Source organism: Carya illinoinensis, chromosome 16 (assembly GCF_018687715.1).
Source record: "Carya illinoinensis cultivar Pawnee chromosome 16, C.illinoinensisPawnee_v1, whole genome shotgun sequence".
Taxonomy (NCBI): domain Eukaryota; kingdom Viridiplantae; phylum Streptophyta; class Magnoliopsida; order Fagales; family Juglandaceae; genus Carya; species Carya illinoinensis.
The window spans coordinates 29,795,690-29,814,599 of NC_056767.1; the positions used below are offsets into that span (position 1 = coordinate 29,795,690).

General features: G+C 37.0%; 4 protein-coding genes across 7 annotated transcripts; 2 read left to right on the forward strand and 2 right to left on the reverse strand.

The window, feature by feature from the left end:
• Positions 1 to 1,183: 1,183 nt before the first annotated feature.
• LOC122299100 lies at positions 1,184 to 5,954 on the forward strand. 4 transcript variants are annotated; one of them, XM_043109034.1, is made up of 9 exons: positions 1,184 to 1,550; positions 2,268 to 2,351; positions 2,504 to 2,538; positions 2,670 to 2,781; positions 3,693 to 3,781; positions 3,970 to 4,066; positions 4,217 to 4,321; positions 4,438 to 4,486; positions 4,682 to 5,954. In XM_043109034.1, exons 1-9 carry the CDS (start codon positions 1,353 to 1,355, stop codon positions 4,744 to 4,746), a joined length of 834 nt encoding a protein of 277 aa, XP_042964968.1. In that variant the 5' UTR covers positions 1,184 to 1,352; the 3' UTR covers positions 4,747 to 5,954. The 4 variants fall into 4 exon arrangements, with proteins under 4 accessions (XP_042964968.1, XP_042964966.1, XP_042964967.1 ...); XM_043109032.1 differs by having other exon boundaries at positions 1,188 to 1,550; positions 4,217 to 4,347; XM_043109033.1 differs by having other exon boundaries at positions 1,189 to 1,550; positions 3,970 to 4,081.
• Positions 5,955 to 6,921: 967 nt separating this feature from the next.
• Positions 6,922 to 11,498, reverse strand: LOC122299099 (glycerophosphodiester phosphodiesterase GDPDL7). Its single transcript, XM_043109030.1, has 10 exons — positions 11,342 to 11,498; positions 10,763 to 10,874; positions 10,223 to 10,519; positions 9,672 to 9,781; positions 9,099 to 9,600; positions 8,868 to 8,909; positions 8,468 to 8,749; positions 8,231 to 8,364; positions 7,592 to 8,075; positions 6,922 to 7,441 (listed from the first exon to the last, which is right to left on the reverse strand). The coding sequence occupies exons 1-10, from the start codon at positions 11,345 to 11,347 to the stop codon at positions 7,140 to 7,142; spliced, it is 2,271 nt and encodes a 756-aa protein (XP_042964964.1). The 5' UTR covers positions 11,348 to 11,498; the 3' UTR covers positions 6,922 to 7,139.
• A 1,762-nt stretch (positions 11,499 to 13,260) lies between these two features.
• Positions 13,261 to 16,787, forward strand: LOC122299257 (VAMP-like protein YKT61). Its single transcript, XM_043109377.1, has 6 exons — positions 13,261 to 13,592; positions 14,444 to 14,541; positions 15,004 to 15,108; positions 15,403 to 15,468; positions 15,971 to 16,057; positions 16,514 to 16,787. Exons 1-6 carry the CDS (start codon positions 13,400 to 13,402, stop codon positions 16,562 to 16,564), a joined length of 600 nt encoding a protein of 199 aa, XP_042965311.1. The 5' UTR covers positions 13,261 to 13,399; the 3' UTR covers positions 16,565 to 16,787.
• A 126-nt stretch (positions 16,788 to 16,913) lies between these two features.
• On the reverse strand, positions 16,914 to 18,043 carry LOC122299258 (temperature-induced lipocalin-1-like). The gene is made up of 2 exons (XM_043109378.1): positions 17,577 to 18,043; positions 16,914 to 17,318 (listed from the first exon to the last, which is right to left on the reverse strand). Exons 1-2 carry the CDS (start codon positions 17,946 to 17,948, stop codon positions 17,136 to 17,138), a joined length of 555 nt encoding a protein of 184 aa, XP_042965312.1. The 5' UTR covers positions 17,949 to 18,043; the 3' UTR covers positions 16,914 to 17,135.
• Between the last annotated feature and the right edge of the window lie 867 nt (positions 18,044 to 18,910).

Here is an 18,910-nt window from a genome sequence, read left to right on the forward strand (position 1 = left end):
TGACAACAACGGTGAGGCTAATGCGGCGGAGGTTGAGCCTTGTTTGGGGTTTCTACAGAGGGACAACTTCTCGATAGAAATAATCGAGAGCATTTCACCGGAGGATCTTCAACCACGTCGTGGCGAAGAGGGTCGTCGTCTGGGTTCTGTGGAAGAGAATGGAGAGGATTTGTCACCTGGTTTAGTGGGGAGAGAATGGAGAATGTAGAGGGCAGCTTGCGTAATACCATACAATGGGGGCACATGCTAGTTAATGTAAGTTGGCTATGTGGAAGTTATCTATTGGAGGGCTGTTGGTGGGGGAAAAATAGTTCGACTTATTATAAGATTAACTCTGATTAAAACAGCCCCTCTTTAGAACAGCCCGATTGTTCTTATGGATTTAACAGCCTCCAATTAGAATCCGACACTTAGAAATTTCATAAAATGTAAAGTATATAATTTTTCATCTGATTACACCCATTTGAGACGAGGGGCCCTACAACCGTGCCTCACTACCCCTTGAAAGCATACCAGTTTCTCATATCGGCAAAACCAGACCACTGCCGCACCGTGAGACACTAAACCCATCGCCGCCACCAAGCTCAGTTGCCGCGGTAGAAGGGGGTCACTAATAAGATATATTTGGTTCAAGACCATTTACAGCATCAAAAAGCACGAATCAACCCAAAAAACCAATTACACATTAGCATATCAGTGAATCGAACTGGGTAAATCAATGCACCCAAAATCCCTAAGATTTGTTAAAAGGAGCCAAAACAATTCACCCAACTGCTAAAAATCAATGCACGAATCAATAACATTTTAGAAGGACCAGACGGACGGTTATAAGATATTCTCTTTCTCTTTCTCTTAAGAAAAGAAGAGTTACCTATGGAATAACTTTTATATATTTTTTATATATAAAATCTGATTGATCAAATCAATTATTTTATATTAAAAAAATAATATAATCAATTATATCAATAAAATATATAATTATTTAATTTGAATTAAAAAGTAATCTCATTTAATCTTATCTATTTATTATAATTTTTTTAAATTTTTATTCAAAATATAATAAATAATTAGATATTTTCAAATCTCAATTTAATTTTTATAAATTTTAAAATAATAATAATAATATTTTATTTAACTTTCTATCCTTTTTTAAAATCCTCACTTCACATCTCATGTCATGATCTCATGATCTTATCTATCAGCAATCTCCTCCCTTCAAAACGACATGCAGACGCTGCGTTTGCCGTATCAACAGAATAAAGACCACGATAGATTCAGATTTGATAACTTCAAGCCTGAAATGTTTGAGAGCATAGAAAGCACATAGATTGAGAACTCTAAGCTCCGAAGAAATGGAGAAGCCATCTTGGTTTCGAACCATTTTCGTACAGGTGTCTCTATGCTTTGTTCTCTATCTTGCTCTCAACTTGGGTCAGCCTCAGAAGCCCATTCAACGGAATAGGAGTGGAAACAGAGCTCTTGATCTTTACTTCATCAGTGTTAGAGGGGGTTTCAGACCACTTAAGCAACAGACCCATCTTCTGAAACTGGTAAATCTCTCATTTTTCTTCATCCTTTCTTTCTTCAAATATATGTTGAAAGTGTTGAAGAATTTATGATATTATTTGATGGGTCTGGCTTATTTGGAAAGACCTAGTAATCTTATGTTTTATGTTGTTTGAGTTAACAAAAAACTGAATTTGTTAGTGGTAACCAACCTGACTATATTGGTTGCTAGTGGCAGAGCCAAGAATTTATTCTAGAGGGGCAAACTTAATTTATTTAATTTATTTTGTATATAATGCAAAATAAATTATTTTGTATATAATGCAAAATAAATTATTTTGTATACAATGTTTATATATCATATATAATAGGATTAAAAAAAATACATATACATAATTGAAGATGTGAGAAAAATATCTTATACGTCATGGTAGTAACAGACTGCTGAGGGGAAAAATAATGAAAAACCTGACTATATGGGTCTCCTGTTTACCTTGTGAAAGATTTCATTTTGGAAATAATATTGGTTCCAATTTTCTGGGGGAATGAATTTTGATTGTTCACTTTCTGTGTTATTTGCTAGAAGAATTCCAGTTTTCCCTGCTTCTAGACTCTGATTAGCAGAGGTGTTCACTAGTGCTTTTTATCGTCTTGGCGTTCTTTGTTTGCAAAATTAACTTCTTTAGGTTGTGGCTTCCTTCAACATCTCTGAATATTTTCCAACTTTTCCTTTCTGATGGTGTTTCTTCTTGTCTATGAAGATGGACAAAGTGGCAAAGGTTTACAATGTAAGTTTTGTGGTGAACACTAGTGAACTTGGAGAGGATGATCCACTCATGCAGAATGTAAGATCCTTTCGTTCTTCATCACCAATAAAAAAAATGATGGATTTTATGCATATTTTACCCTAGCGGAATTGGTCCAAGTTCATTTTTCTGAATTAATTTGATTTTAGTAGCTCCGACTACTAACAACAATCCTACTTCAACTTTTTCAGGGTACTGCGTTTTTCTCATCCCTGAAAATTCCCTGGTATACCATTTGTTTGCAAATTAGTTCTCTGAACTGGAGACATTTGCATCACATACTAATGTTTTTATTGCAACATCTGTGCTTTTGGTTCAATCACTCTACTGCAAAATCATGATTACTAGCACTTGTAGGTATACTACTAGAACAACAAAAGGACATGGAGTCTGTTGCTTCCTAGAGCAGATAAAGCTACCTTATGGGAAAACCTTAGACATTGTCGGTGTGGATACTGGTTCATTACAGGTACATGTTTCTTGGATTCAAAGAATCCTATATTTGTCGAGTGTTGACTTCTCTGAGCTCCTGATGCATCTCAATCTCACATGGTAGCATTTTCAGGGGTTCAGAATATAATTTACCAGTTTGATGACTACTTACGTAATATATTGGACCAGTATTTCTACTGTTTTCTTATGTGACTCAATGCATACCAGGTGGTAAAGGGATAGGGTAAAGCTGCAATAGGGCATAGGCTTTGATCTTGCCTAGCAAAAGAAATGTATGGTCATTGTATTTCACCCACATTTCTACTCGTGATTTCAGTTCTTCGAGCAGGGGGGCCAGTCATATCAACTTCTCTGGCTGAGACTGGGGGGGGCACTAACAATATTGGATAATTTCAATGGATACAGGAACATATACTTGGTGACTTTTGGTTCACAATTGCAGCTAGGCAGTAAGACTTCTGGGACGTGATATTATGCAATTCTTTTACTCGATATTTTTTCCCCAGGATTAGATAGCAAGATCTATGGAGCATCATTTTAAGTTAGTTTCTTGAGTTCTTAAGCCAATGGGCCTATGAAATTCTGGGGTAATAAAAGTCTTTATATGTCTATTTTGGAAGCTTAATAAACTGCTAGGCTTTTGGTACCTGCTTTCACAATCATTCCTTGGCTTCTGCAACAGGCTTCTGACTTAGGTATGATACTGAATATTCTGCAAAATAATAATTGACTATGATTACCACATTATGGGAATTCACTGAAATTTTAGATCTATAATATCACATTACTCTTTATACAAGGGTGAGGGTAATCGACATTACTCTTTATACGAGGGTGAGGGTAATCGATTTAGTTTATTGCCCAAAGTTTTCATTTTATGTTCTCTTACTTGTTTCTTCTTCTTTTTTGCCTTTTTTAAATTTGAAGGATTTGATGCTTAGGGGATCATCGAGTGAAATTGGACACAGTCAGTTACATTGGCTGACAAGGACACTAGAAGCAATCAGTGGTAACTGGTAAAACTCATGTCTGTTGTATAGGCTATTAAGAGGCCTTGTGGTCGTACTTGCAACTTGCAAGATTTTGAATTAAATCTATAGAAATGAGATGTGATGGTCTTTGGGATATTTACATAAGATTGGAAATTATGGTATAAACACCACTTTGAATCACGGAATGAATCTTTTGTCCATTGTGAATCTAGGCGCATTGTTGTTGGATTCCATCAATTGGTTGCTTGTGAAGAGAACAATGAGCAAATGGAGGCAAAGCAACTTTATGAGCTTCTACACCATACTTTTGTAAGATTTGGAGTTGTAAGTGTTAAATCACTATATCTAATGTTTACATTTATATTCCTCCACTCACAGCGTTTTGAATTTCTTGATATGTATCAATTCTATACATGATGGCATAACTGACTACTAACGGATATGCTTAACCTCTCCCAGAATGCGTACCTAAGCGGACATGATTGCACTAAACATGTTCGTCCTGGCAACATTGCTTACATTGGGAATCCGGCCTCGAGAGAGAAAGAACCTTATTCGGCAACTGTAAGTGGACAACCAGCCTTGAATGGGTAATTACTTCTCTTTTCAGTTTCAACGTTCTGCATTTTACTCCACACATGCAACCGTTTCCTGACTTTTTTCTTTTGGGTTCTCCTCAGAGAATTGGTCAATGGCTTTCTTCTTCACAGAGTCAGCGCAATAGAAATTGTGGGTATTAAATCTTTGTGCATTATAAATGCGCCTTAAAGAAATTTGAGGATGTTTGGATAATCGAAAAGTGTGAGTTAGTCTACTATGTTTGACATGGAACACAGTTGACTAACTCAACATCCATCTAAACATCTAGATGCTGTCTAAAAGCTCTTATCCAAATCACCAACTGATGCATTTGTTGTGTTGCAGGCAACCTACTTCATTTCCTCAGCTGGGGAAATTGTGCACGAAATTGTGCTCCAACACAGGGGTAAGGAGGTGATGTAAAATCCTCATTTTGAGGATCAAAACTTTTCCCTTGTGTGAAGCCATGATGCAATCTTCAAAAAGAAACTGCATTTGAATTGCCCCTCGACTTGAAGCAAGTTTTCCTATGTCAGATACACCATTCATTCTCAACAAGTTTTCAACCGTTTGAAAGTACTATTTTGTTGGGGACTAGAAAATGTGATTATCAATTTGTTGAGGAATAATTCCATATTGCCTGTAAACAAGGCATTGGACATTTTTATAAGGAATGAGACGAGTTAAGCCCATAAAATTTTTTTTAATGTATATTTCTTTCTATTTATATGGATTCAAATTTAAGTTTATAACAGAAGAAAGATGGATACATAAGATGTATCATTGACCATTTATAATTATCCGAGTGAATTTTCATAACAAACATCTTTTCCCTAATACTATGTTGGTTATTTTATGTGTGTATCACTCTTACGACGGCATAATCCTAAAAATAATTTTGAATAATCAGATTTATTTGAAAATGAAGTTTCAGGTACTAGTTATATATGTATAAACTAACACTAATATTGAATCAAAAGTCTTACACTCAAGAGCTATGCAACCATCAATAAATATTATAGAAATTCTCGAGGTGGAAGCCAGACAGAAACCGAACGGGCAATGGACTGATGGAGTGGGAAGTTCTGAAAACTCACGTGACATGGAGCAAAACCATGAGGACGACAAAGTATAGTGTTGTAATATAAATAGTCCTCCGAGGAGGACATTTAGGGTTCACTCTCATTAGTTTAAGAATGAGGCTCTGCTCTCAGAGACGATGGCTGGCGGCGCCCTTTTGAAAGGCGGTGTTTGCCCTCCGTCTCTGGACGCCTGCGGAGCCGATGATTTTCTTAGAGCACTCCCAAGTCCCAATGGATTATCTATATGATCATGCATGCACACAGACTCTCTCTCTCTCTCTCTCTCTCTCTCTCTGTCTCTCTATCTATCCATATGCATATATATATATATATAATAAATGAGGCGGTGATGATGTTCTCAGCTTGTACTACCAGATACTGGATAAAGGGCAGACCCGTTTCTTGGCGGGGCGACTCCGAGCCTCCTGTGTTAAAGTGACTGCTTTGTCCTTTTTCAGTGGCAGCTCCTTGTTGCAGCCATGGCCGGTGGATTTCCTTTCTCCTTTTGTCTGATAAAAGGCGAATCTGAGCCTCGATTACTCTCTCTCTCTCTCTCTCTCTCTCTCTGTGCTCAGCATCTAAAGGCAGCCTAGTGTCCCAACGGAGCCTCATTTATACATGAAAAATTCTACTAATCATCCCTAAACCCCGAGGCGGTGATGATATCCTCAGCGTAAACTATCAGACACTGGATAAAGGGCAGACCCGTTTCGTGGCGGGGCAACTACGAGCCTCCTGTGTTAAAGTGACTACTTTGTCCTTTTTCGTTGGCAGCTCCTTGTTGTAGCCATGGCCGGTGGATTTCCTTTCTCCTTTTGTCTGAGAAAAGGCGAATCTGAGCCTCGATTTCTCTCTCTTATCTCTCTCTGCTCTTTTTCGCAGCCATGGCCGGTGGGGAGCTCAAAGATTTACCAAATGTTTACTCCAATATATGACAGTGTCACTTGGTACATGTACAATAACTTCTGAAAATGAGGCTCTACGCTTAGAGAAAGCGGGGAGCAGTAATCTCTGTTTTCCTCCTTTTTCTCTGAATGCTTGCGAGCCGATGATTCTCATCAATATAATCGTCGTCGTCGTCATCTTCTTCTTCTGTAAAAGTGAATAGAATTGAGGTGGTGATGATTTATTGAGTCTATTCAGAGAATGAGAAGAACGGCCCGTTTCTTGGCGGGGCGACTAGGCTCGGTGGTTCTCTCTGTGCGTAAAATGACTGCTGTCTTTTTTCCACAGGCAACTCTGGTCTCTGTCGCAGCCGTGGAGGGTAATTTTTTCCTCGTCTATGAATACTCTAATCCGAGACGAACACCCCCAACATCATCCCCACCCCCCCCCCCCCCCCCCCCTCTCCGGGTCTCAATTAATTTTCTCAAAATTTTTTCTCGTGGTTTTCCCCTCCCTTTTTTTTGTCTGTTTTGTTTCACTTATGATCTCTACGTTCGACCAATTTTTTTCTTGGGTTCTTACAGAACAAAGAAAGTTCAGATTTTTGGTAAAAAGTTGTAAAATTTTCAAATCAGGTATGTGTGCCTCCGTATATATATGCTAAATGACTAACATGTATGCACACTTGTTAGTAGTTACATGCACTAATTATAAAAATCCACTCAAATTAATCTCTTATATGGTACGAGCTAATTGTCAATGTCTACTATATCAAAGGAAGTAAGAGAGTGAAAATCTCAGGCTGGCACAAGCCACATCACAATTGATCCATCGTCTCAGTGTCCTATGGAGAATATTAAAGCAAGCACAATGATTGATACCATAGAAAGGCTCACGCTCGCAACATTTGCCAACGCACTTGAACCAGGTGCCTCAGCTCCATTAACTGTTGAAGGAGCAGCATCAGTGATGTTGGCCACAGGTGGAAGTGGAGGATCAACAACGTCTGAAACCTGGAGGGGTGGAAGCGGTGTTTCTGCTGGTGGCTGTGCTTCACGAGGAACCAAGGAAAGTAGAGAACCTGCTTGTGCGGGTAGGATGTTGTATTCTGGTTTATCTGTATTTGTACATGGGCTTTCTGCAATACCCATAAAGAGCAATGTGTGAAGCATTTCAATGTATAGACCCTATTTTTCCAACTGAAAACTATGTGCTATTCATTTGATCAGCATCATTTCGTCAAATGGCCAACAGAACTTAAGCAAGGTTGGAACTTTTTAACACTTACTCATGTATTTACTAGCAGTTCCCGGGTACTCAGTTATGATCCCATCAACTCCGGCTCCTTCAACAAAAGTAGCAATCTCCACAATAGGATCCGAGAAGTAGTCAAATGCGAGTGTGATGTACTCATTCTTCAGGACATAGACATAGACTGAGATATTTGCTTTCTGAAACTCCCCAACAACATTGGTCAAAGCTGTGGTGAAGTACTCATTAATCTGAATGATGGATGCCCTCGAAATGGCAACTGCATCAGCAAACTTCTTGATTTCCTGCACTGGCTGTTTGGGTGCATCACCGATTTTGTCTTCAATTGACAACACTCTCTTATAGGTTGGCACATTCATGAACTTGGACAGCACTGAAGTGTCATCGGATTGGATCAATACTTGTTGAGTGGATTGCTTGTCGAAGGTGGCATTGCTCAAGGCAGTGGTAACGGCACCTACAATGTCAAGCCCCTTCTTTGATGCTAGGTAGGCAGCATTCTGAGAGAGAAATATTGGCATCAATTTTTGGAATATAAATTGGAAAACCTTGGAGCTGAGACACGATGGAGAATAGTGTCTATGTGGGTGTTATTTGATTTGATTTGACATGGTGAACAATGAGGTTTTATAGAAAGACCAGATATTACACTTACCTGAATGTTGATCAGAACTCCAGAAACTGCCTTTGTCTTTGCTAAATCCAGAAATTCAGGAAGGCTGGTAAATTTACCCGCATTTTTGTACGCTGGGTTTCTTTGGAAGTCCTGGTAAACACTTGCGATTTGAGCTGCAATATGAATGATTCAGGCATAAGGAAGGATTAGAAGCTTAGGAAACCTCCATGGGTGCAGTGAATGGAAGAAAAGAAAAGATCTTTTTAAGAAATTTACGCTTCAAGGTTTGAATCTCGCTCCATGTTAGGTCAAATGAAAAGACTCCAGCCTTCGGTTGGATTTCTGGGACAGTAGTAGATCTAGACATGAATGTAGTCATAGCAGTAGTATCTCCCACGAGGTCAGCTGTATCCAAGCAAAACGCCACTCCGTCCTTTGACATTTGAACCGAACAGTCTATTATGTCTGCCCCGTCATCTACTGCTTGCTGATAAGCAAGATCGGTGCTGCCAGGATAGATTCCACTTGCTCCATCTTTAGTGATGATCAAAGCTTTTCCTGAAAATGCACCAAATTTTTGTTCGCAAATGACTCTTTCTTTATCTTCTTGACCATATCTAAGAAAATTTAAGGTCGTAATATGTGCTTTGGGAAAGATTTAATACTAGTATCATACCCTTGATGGGCTTGCTCACATTCTTCTTATTTGCAAAGCATCCTGCGCCAACAAGAGCATTGGCAGGGTCAGACCATAACTCAAGAACCAATGGAATGCCGATCTATATTCTTGAGCTAAATGTTTGGGTTCCCCATATAGTATATTTTCAATTACGTGATTGTTATACAGCTCATGAAATGAAACGTTAAGGGAAGCATAGATTAAGGCATGGCAGCTAGGGTATCTCACCAATGGCTTCTGATGCTGTAGGGGGGAAATCTGTAAGCACCCCATCAACAGAAAACGCAGAATTATCAACAAACTGAATGTATTCATTTGTCGGATCATAACTATAGTTATAGCTTGCAACAAGATCATTTGCAAAACCAGACGCATATACTTCTAGTCCTTGTTTGTGAGCATCAGATACAAGCGTAGTAGGAGTTCCTAAATACTTGTTTGCCTGTACTGGCCATATGTATTCTTTGGGAACAAGGATTCCAGATGCAAATGACTTGATCGAGGCAAGATCCTGCAGCAGTAAGCTGTACTTTTTTTTGGATGTGGGTTCAATCTCGTCTGCACCAAGGAACTGGAAGACGAGCTTTGTCTTGGCTTTGTTCACTTTGCCAGCCATGCTCTTCAAGAAACCAATCTCAGGAGATGAAAGGTAGTTGATACCCATAAGTCTTATTGCCTTTTGAACATATGAAGCCGGGCTGTGGTTGTGTTGTGTATTGAAGGAATCGTACTGCACACCAAAGCCATCTTAGAAAATAATGAATGAATGATGGTCTAGATTGAGTTTAGATGGAGAGAGACCTGAACATTCAACCAAAATTGGGCTGGTTTAATTCCCGTTACATCCTCAACAGCGGAAATAGGTGATTGTAAATCAAACAAACTTGGTCGAGAGAGTATGCCCTGAGTCACTGTTAAGAAGATCATCGCAAAGCAAATAGGTTAACTTGGTATACATTAACTTGTTTCCTGCTACAAGTTCTTGAAATATCTGCATACATGGCTACCACGGCAACTTGTTTCATCATGTTAGGTATTATTATGTATTATATCTGTATTAGTTCTTCACACTCCAGAAAATACCATCAATTATCTGGTTGTGTTTCTTCATAACACGAATATTGTGCGAAATGTTCCTAGCATATACGTTTCTTTTTTTGTTTCAAAAACTTCTTGTTAATTGCCATCTCGCTGGCAAGCTACTAAATAAATGTTTAAAAGAACATAAACACTAAATGTGAATTGGGTCCTCCATATCAGTAGGTTGTTCAAAAGAAAATGCAGAGAATTCTAAATGCTATACCTACTATATACGAAAGAAAGAGGAGAAAGAAAAGTTGTTTGAGACTGACATGATACATTGTTGAATAGCTGATCGATCGTATAATCCACAGCAAACCATCCGTCCACTTGCTTTCCATTTACATCGTAGGTCTTCTGCCCCTTTGGGTATACCGTTGCTATATTGGTCGAATTATCGAGCCTGATATCCGAGAGGCATATACCAATGCCATCTTTTGTTAGTTGTAGATTGCAGAATAACACCGTATCCGGCAGACTCAAAGTCTGTGCCATTTGATTTGCAAATGAGCTCGACTCTGGAAACAGTCCTGAGAACCCGCCTCTGGCTATCACAAGGGGCCGTTCACCTGCAGCAAGTGCAATACATAGTGTCTCAAAATCTATTGTTAGAAATAATTATAACACGATTATCTCCATTATTTTCTTTTTAGTTTATTCTGACCGGTGTCCTTCCGACCACCCTACGAGGGTGCGGGAGACTAGTTCAGACTCTCCCTCCTCAAGAAACCAGATCTTGGAACTTGGTACAGGGATCTAATTCCTGTTAATTGATAAAACAGAATTAGTAAGACCGGTCACCGGATTATTACCATTTAGAGTCAGCCATTTCTGTGATGGAGCCTCTGACAACTTTTGCCCTAAAGTTGAATGGATAAGCACAGAAATTAAAAGTAAGATCCTGATCATCTTCTTCTGATGAGCCTGTCATGTATTAAAAAGTTACTTGGTCAATGAACAACATGAAACAGAAGGACAAAGAAAAGGAACATTACAATGACTTGCACTACTCAAATTTCAAATCCTTTTTTGTTGTTGTTGGGGAGGGGTAGAGCATTTGGCATACTTCCTCATCTCTTAATTTGGAAGAGTAAATCTGTCAGTTAGAACTGTAGGCCATGAATGTAGCCATAATAGCTTGTAACTCTTCCTTACATATTAATGCAGACAGTTTTTCTTTTCCATGTTTTATTAACTTGTAGTTTTAATGACTTCCGGAAAGTCAATATTTTCCCATCAAAGATTGTTTTTTATATCCCCTACGAGAATTGAATTGCAGTATTTACTTCCTCCAGTACATTTTCCGACATCCAAATTTAGGAACATAATGGCATGAAAATCTTGAAATTCCTGGCCTGTAATGAAAACGGACTCAAAATATTCGAACTTACTTGCATCTTGTAGTTTATGATGAGGACATAAGCATTACCCTGTCAAGTTCCTGGGAAAAAAAACTCTAGGGAATGTGATCGAAAAGTGGAGGTGATGAAGAAGACTGGAATTTGATTTACTCCCAAAATGGTGTTTTCTTTTTCCCTCCCTCTTTTCTGGTGACTCCCACACACATTTCTCGCATTAATAACTGGCCAGGATTCTTTCACTCTAAAAGGAGGGCTAATTATAGTTCCTTGTTTCTAGTGATGAGGCAAGTTGTGTTGTCTTCTTTTCCGCGGGAAAGCAGACAACTCAGAGCCTAAAATGGCTTAAATCATTTTCTGAACCAAACCCCCTCCCCAAACACATGACCAACGACGTCTGGTTTGATGGTCTTTTGACGAGGTTTTCTTAAAACAGCTTTGATTTTGAAGTATGGACTTAAATCATCTCGTAAACGCTCGCAGAAAAATGGAGAATAGAACTTAAAGGTAATCATGGCAGGGTTGAAACCATGCATGCATCTCCCCAGGCAAGATAGTGTAATCAAAACCTCCATGCAGCTAACGAATCCGGCCTCCAAATTAAAAACTTGATGCAACGGTACTACTTCCAAAATCAATGAGCAATTAACTGTCATAAAGATCGAAACTTTCTTCTGTTGACTGATAACAATTAAATCATGTCATGAAGACGCAGAAAACGGTTTTTCCACCTCCCTTTGATCTGTTTTTAACACCAGTCATATATATAACGCCCTCCCTTTGGTCTTATCGTCCACTGATCCACCTCTCCTCACCACTAGATGGCCAGTGTTTTTTGATTGGCTCAAGAGACTCTCGGGTAGCACAAACGCTAGCTTAGAGGCTCCACGCCACTCCATTTTCCCACATTGACATGATTTGATTTCATTAAGAGAGACAACCTTGGTCCTGCCTCTCGTTGAAGAGAGTAGTACTCCATTTTGTTGAAGAAAGTAGAAGTACTCTCTTATGAGTTATGTTACGTAGGGTTATTTTTGCCTATTATACTAACGTGACTGATCAAATCAATTATTTTATATTAAAAAATAATATAACCGATCACATTAATAAAATATATATAATACACGTAAAAATAATTACACAGAGTATTTCTAAATTTTCTTTCATTAAAGGGATCGTTAATTTTACATGTTTTATTTGCATTTGAGAGATATTACTCATCATCCCATACCTTACACTCTATGTTACTTATCATCTCATACATTACACTTTATATATTTTAATATTATTTTAATTTTATTTTATTCTTGTTAAACTAATTGAGTTGTTCTACTTATCATCCACACACTATATATTTGTTATAGGAAAAAAAAATTAAAATAAATATAATGTGTGGTATGTAAAAATAATAAGTAGAATTATTTTTTGTGTTTAGCCTTTAGGCTTCATTACCTTTTATAAATTTCTTAACACAAATAATATAGACTAATTTGCAATGTTAAAATATGCAAGTGTCGCACTTTTTTTTTTTAAGAAAATAGAAAATTTAGTATACACAAAAAATTATTATTTTAATATTCATTTTTTTTATAAAGAAAATGCACTAAACTTATACACGATAGGATTGATCTAATATTATTCCTATTATTTTCTTGATAAATAATATTTACAATCATAGAATATATTAGCACCGCACACTTATTTTAAAAAAATAATTAAATATAAAATTTACGTAAAAAAATTAATTTTTTATAATAAATTTTATTTTTTCTCAAAAAAATACACTGTACTTATATAATTAATATTATATCTACCATTACTCCTTAACATAAGAAAATTTAGAGACAAGGAGGGATGAATTTCCGAAAATACCCACGCCAGAGTCACAGTGACAAACGTCGGCCCAATTCCAAATATTCCGCGCACGGAGCAAGTTGTAGTATAAAGTAAAGTTTGTAAAACGCATCAGATCCCAACCTTGTTCCTGGGACCGAATCACTCATCGCTTTCTTCCCACGACGAAATCAAAGTGCGCGAGAGAGAGCTGCAGAGATTTGACTGAGATATTGTGTGTGTGTGAGAGATAGAGAGATGAAGATCACGGCGCTCTTGGTGTTGAAGTGCAACCCGGAAGGGTCCGATCCGGTCATACTTGCGAACGCCACGGACGTCAGCCACTTCGGCTACTTCCAGAGGTCCAGCGTCAAGGAGTTCATCCTTTTCGTCGCTCGCACTGTCGCCAAGCGGACCCCTCCCTCCCAGCGCCAATCCGTCCAGCACGAAGGTTTCACGATCTCTCCTCCATATCTTCCTTCTTTGATTTTCTCTTTTTGCTTTTTTTTTTTTTTTCACATGAATTAATTCGCTTTAGAGTTTAATAAATTCTATAGCGTGAAGGTCCTATTTTTTTTTTTTTTTCCTTTCTTTTAGTTTTTTTAGAGGTGAATTTTGGTTGGATTGTGTGGAAACTGATTAGGTTTTGGTGATTTTTAAGGAATTTATTTTGGTTGTAAAGTGGTTTTTTTCGGAAATCTAAATTTATTTCGTCTGTGATTCATGAGCTTGAATTGGGTAATTTATGTGTAAATAAAAGATGGTGGTTTCTTGAATTCTATCGGCATTAGTCGGATTGTATGGAAATTTACTACATATTTTTATGAATTTCTACCAGCTTTGTCTGAATGGTGGTGATGGAATGGATTTTTTTTAGGAATTCCCATGGTGATTTAGCTCGTACTCGAATGGTGGAATTGTATGTGTTTTCGGCTTTATGAAATTTTATTAGTTTCGCATTTATATATGATTAATGGCTTAGCTTGCGATGATGTGTTTTGAGTGCTTTTTTTTATGAAAGTGGACGAATGTGGATTTCGTGTTCCGGATCTCCTTTTTGTGAAAATTAACTACTGATTTTTTTCTTGGAATGAATCAGGAAAATGTTTTTTTTTTTTATTTTTTTAATGGCAAACAAGATTTATTGATCATAAGGATAGGCAAGAGCCCAATATAATCATGAAAATGTTGTCACGCTTTTTATTTTAGAGTAACATGACTTATCCTGATTTTTTTAATCTAGTTTTCTGAGCATTCCTTCTAGTTTTGTAAATCCAATTTGCCTTTTTTTTCCTAATGCAGAGTACAAGGTCCATTCTTACAACAGAAATGGCCTTTGCGCATTGGGCTTCATGGATGATCACTACCCAGTTCGAAGCTCCTTTTCTCTACTCAACCAGGTATACTCAATATAATTATTATCCATCTGCATATGCATTTCTATTTCAGGAGCTAGAATTCTGGCACCAGTATGTTAGATAATCGACCAACCTACCAAAAAATAAACAAAAATGATTAACCCACCAGATTTTTGCTTTCTTCCATGTAATCATATCATTATGCTTTAAGGTTTGTAAGGTTGAAGGGCAGAGATTTAAAGGTGATCAGGGAAATGAAAAGATCTACTTGGATAATTATTCTTGTTGCTGCCATTGATTTCATTATGCCCACACTTCATAGCTATAGCTGTGCTGAAGTGCCTGTTTTTGGCGTGGAGGTGGGTGTCTGTTGGGAGGGGGGAGCCTGTGTGCTTGATATTATAGTTCCCGAGGTTCCTGTAAGTTCAGGTTCTAGGATTGTTGAGGTAGACGCTTTATATATGCTTGCAATAAGGTATAGCTTATGATTGCATTGTTTTCCAGGTGATAGATGAGTACCAGAAAAACTTTGGTGACTCATGGAAGACTGCACAAGTAGATAATACCCAACCATGGCCCTATCTGAGTGAAGCTTTGACAAAATTTCAGGTACTTATAGATTCGATCTTCATCATTTTCTAAGATTGTGTCATAGACTCATAGGTGTCAAATAGATTGATGGTGTTTTATTTATCAAATAGTACTATCAACTGGGTTTTTCCTTTTCTTATGTTTTTTTTCAATGTTTGAAGCTTCAAACATTCAAAATTTATATTTCTGTTTCTTAATCGTATTTTATTTAGTGATAACTGAATAATTTTTTTATTTTATTTTATTTTTTATTTTTATAAGTGTGATAACTGAATAATTTTCTCCTTCTTTTCTTCTTGTTTAACTCTTCAGGACCCTGCAGAGGCTGATAAGTTGTTGAAAATTCAAAGGGAGTTGGATGAAACTAAAATTATACTCGTAAGTGTTGAGTCATCACTATGATAGTTTGTTTGAAGTTGGACAATGACTGATTGAGCTGCGTTCCTTCAATTTTCTTGATTGTGGATTGTAGAGATGCATTTTTAGTTGGATATGTGCTTTTTCTTTAACTAAGCAATCATCCATTTTAGATCTTCAGTTGCTTCATAATTCTCAGATCAGTTGTGCATGATGTTTGGCAGATTTTTTTGGTTTAACATTCTAGCTTGGCTTTGATACAAAATTCCTTCCCTTTTCTATCTTAGAAGGTAAAAAAAGAGTTGTAGGAAGCGTTAAAGACAAATTACAAGAAAATATGTGTATTTTTGGAATACTATTAATGAAGAATATGTTGGAGAATTTGTTGGGTGGGGGAGACGGGGTAGGGGGGCTCAGTGTTTCGTAAAAAAAGGGGTTTATTCTTGCTAGGTTTCTTACGTTTTGTTTCTACTTGTTTTTTCCTCTTTCTCTTACTCATGAGCGTGTCTTTTGTTTGATACAGCATAAGACTATTGACAGTGTACTTGCACGAGGTGAGAAATTGGATAGCTTAGTTGAGAAGAGTTCAGATCTCAGTGCAGCATCTCAGGTTGGTTAAGAAAATTTATGTATCAGCAATATGCATTTGCCACTATACTCATCCATAGATTTCACATAGTATACTGCATGAGCTTATTAGTTTAACGCAATTATGTATTTTGCTCATACCTCTAGTCATCTGTCGTGCTATTGTACGCATTGTTAGAGTTGGAATTTGCTATATTTTTCGCTTTCATCGGACTCATTTGTTGTAAACAGTCTTGAGATGAACAATTTTCCTTTTTGAGACCCGAACACTGTAGCAACAATATTGAAAATTGAAGTTGAAGCTTTTGTTTTAAGGTTGAAGAAGTATCATGAAATCAATTCAATTATGGTCATTCTACTTACTTTCATGAACTGGTTTAACAGTCTACATTGATACTCATATATCCTCTTGAAATGAACCATGGACCTAACCTTGTTGCTAATTTAAGAACCTGCTTCTTGGTCTTGGTGGAAACAGATGTTTTACAAGCAAGCAAAAAAGACGAATCAGTGTTGTAGCATACTGTGAACTTCTTCATCAAGCGGCTCTCCTGTAATTGCATTCACATTTTCAAAGGTCGAAGCTGATGGATGACAAATCGTGATTGTACTATGTCTATATCGTTTATCAATTGTTTGCTTTGCAAAATTCTGTGGCATTTCCCCATATATTCTAGACCAAAGAAAGGAAACTGTGTATCAGCAGGAGATCCTTCTATTATAGTATTTATGTGCTTGACAAGCTCAAATCAGATGGTGTGTTGTGATTTTTCCATTGTTATTAGTGTGTATATAGATATATATATATATATAGATACATATAATCCTTTTGAAGCCATTCCATCATCAACCACTGAAAACTTTTCACAGCAAAAACAAACTGAAAATGTCTCCTATGGGAGGTTTTATAGCTGATATTTCACAGATCTTAAACTTCATACTACATAGCCCAACTTCTCCAAACATATACTGTACAAAAAACCTCAAAACTAGCAAACCAACACTATATATCCAAATCTGGAATCTGGATGTTGCTATGCCATCGGGGTCTTTTGACCTTTTATTTTATTGAAAGTTAAACAGAGAAAGCACATATTGATCTATTTTCCCAAAATGGATTTAATCCACCAGATGCCTTTGGTGTCATTAGGGCCTTCTCCCTCTGGTGGAGGTTCACTCTGTGGTGTCTTGTGGAGCTTGCTCACATCATACCCCTCATCTCTTGCCCTTTGAACTAGCTGATTGTATATCTCCTCATCCAGATGGGTTTGCCTGCATAATATCTAAGAAAACACCACCCGAAAAGAAACAAATTACAACAGAAAAGTTTGAAGAAGCCTTATAAAATCAGAAAGGAGACAAAATACAAGAAGCCAACTTTTTGCAGGGAAATACATATACACAATTTGGTCATTATCAATGAATCATATCCAAACTTTCGGTGTGAATAAAAGTTCTTCAATTATTAACCACATATATCTATTGAATGAAAGAAAAAGGCATCACACATTTAAAAGGGATGACAAAAATCATAGGCATACCCAAAGAAACTTCCTGGTAGGCTGGCCAATCAAGGCAAACTGATAGTCTTCATCAAGGAACAAAACCCAGTAGTCACCCAACACAGGGATGATGGGCAGGAATGGTGGCACATAGAACTTGACTTTGAGCTTAGCTTCATCGCTGTTGGGATCAGCCTTGTATGCACTGCCCGCTATGTAGCCTCTTTTGCCATCATTCCAGGTCTCATTCAGCACATTCACTGTCCCATCTTCTCTCAAAGTGTATGTAGCCCTTGTATTCGCACCATTCTTGGGCTGGAAACTTGATGGGAATGAGGCTATCTCGTACCACCTCCCCATGTACCTATTTATGTCTAGCCCCTTCACCACGTCCATCTCTTTATTTGCCATTGTTTAAGCGACAGTGCAGAGAGAGAGAGAGAGAGAGAGTCTTTGCGTTATGGGACTAGAGGATTTTTGCAGATTCAGGTTGTTGCTTTATGGGATTTGAATTATGGAGGGCACGGCTGAGCTGCGTTTGGCGTAAAGTGATGCGAAGAGAGACGTGGAGGACTACGAGCCTTTCGTCAGTTGCGCGTAAATTGGGTAACTGGCAAAGATATACATGGGAGTTTCTTGGGTGATAAGGTTTTGGGCAGTGATATTATGTCCCTCAATTTGCCGTGTATACTTTAATGCAAATTATATATATTTTTATTTTAAATATTTTTTAAAATATTTATTTTTAAATATATTTAAACATTTTAAAAAATATCAATACATTATTATTCACTTTCTTAATCAATAAGTAAAAATAATTTTTTTTTCTAAAAAATTAAATACATAAACGATCAAAATGGAGTGCAAAATGAGATAATATACTAGCATTATTCTAAGGTTTGTCCCTATTTTATTTCTATAATTTTATTTGCTTCTTTTGGATAAGGTTTTGAAAATGATATTCATAATAGTTATAAAATAAAATTAAAACACTTCAATTGATAGGGAAAACTTTTACATTAATAATGTATTAAAAGTGTCAAATTGCAAATTACATTTCTCTTTAAAAATTTGTGATGGTGAAAAAAAAAAAAACAATTAATGGTGTGATATAGTTGATGTTATAGGCAATTATGTCATAATAATTTTCTTATATTTGTTCTAAATAACTAAAGTGAGGGATTGTGAAGTTAATGTGGATGAGAAAGAAACAGATGGGGTAGAAGGAAAGTCACAAAAATATGGATGTGTAGATCAAGACTTGAAAGCTGTGATGAGTTAAAAATGTGTAGCCCATAAGGGACTGAATGATTACAATTATTGTCATCCATTACATTTTGTGCCCACAATAATATTATTAATTTAAATTAATA

Bases quoted from the DNA above. Each gene is read 5' to 3' on its own strand.
- LOC122299100 (XM_043109031.1), top strand. From the start codon at position 1,353: ATGGAGAAGCCATCTTGGTTTCGAACCATTTTCGTACAGGTGTCTCTA. The intron at 4,082-4,216 runs GTAAGTGTTAAA...AACCTCTCCCAG, and splicing joins CTTTTGTAAGATTTGGAGTT to AATGCGTACCTAAGCGGACA. The intron at 4,487-4,681 runs GTGGGTATTAAA...GTTGTGTTGCAG, and splicing joins GAGTCAGCGCAATAGAAATT to GCAACCTACTTCATTTCCTC.
- LOC122299099 (XM_043109030.1), bottom strand. The intron at 9,782-10,222 runs GTCAGTCTCAAA...TCTTCTTAACAG, and splicing joins GCTATTCAACAATGTATCAT to TGACTCAGGGCATACTCTCT. The intron at 8,750-8,867 runs GTATGATACTAG...GTGCATTTTCAG, and splicing joins TGTGAGCAAGCCCATCAAGG to GAAAAGCTTTGATCATCACT.
- LOC122299257 (XM_043109377.1), top strand. From the start codon at position 13,400: ATGAAGATCACGGCGCTCTTGGTGTTGAAGTGCAACCCGGAAGGGTCC. The intron at 14,542-15,003 runs GTATACTCAATA...ATTGTTTTCCAG, and splicing joins CCTTTTCTCTACTCAACCAG to GTGATAGATGAGTACCAGAA. The intron at 16,058-16,513 runs GTTGGTTAAGAA...TGGTGGAAACAG, and splicing joins ATCTCAGTGCAGCATCTCAG to ATGTTTTACAAGCAAGCAAA.
- LOC122299258 (XM_043109378.1), bottom strand. From the start codon at position 17,948: ATGGCAAATAAAGAGATGGACGTGGTGAAGGGGCTAGACATAAATAGG. The intron at 17,319-17,576 runs GTATGCCTATGA...GTGTTTTCTTAG, and splicing joins CTACCAGGAAGTTTCTTTGG to ATATTATGCAGGCAAACCCA.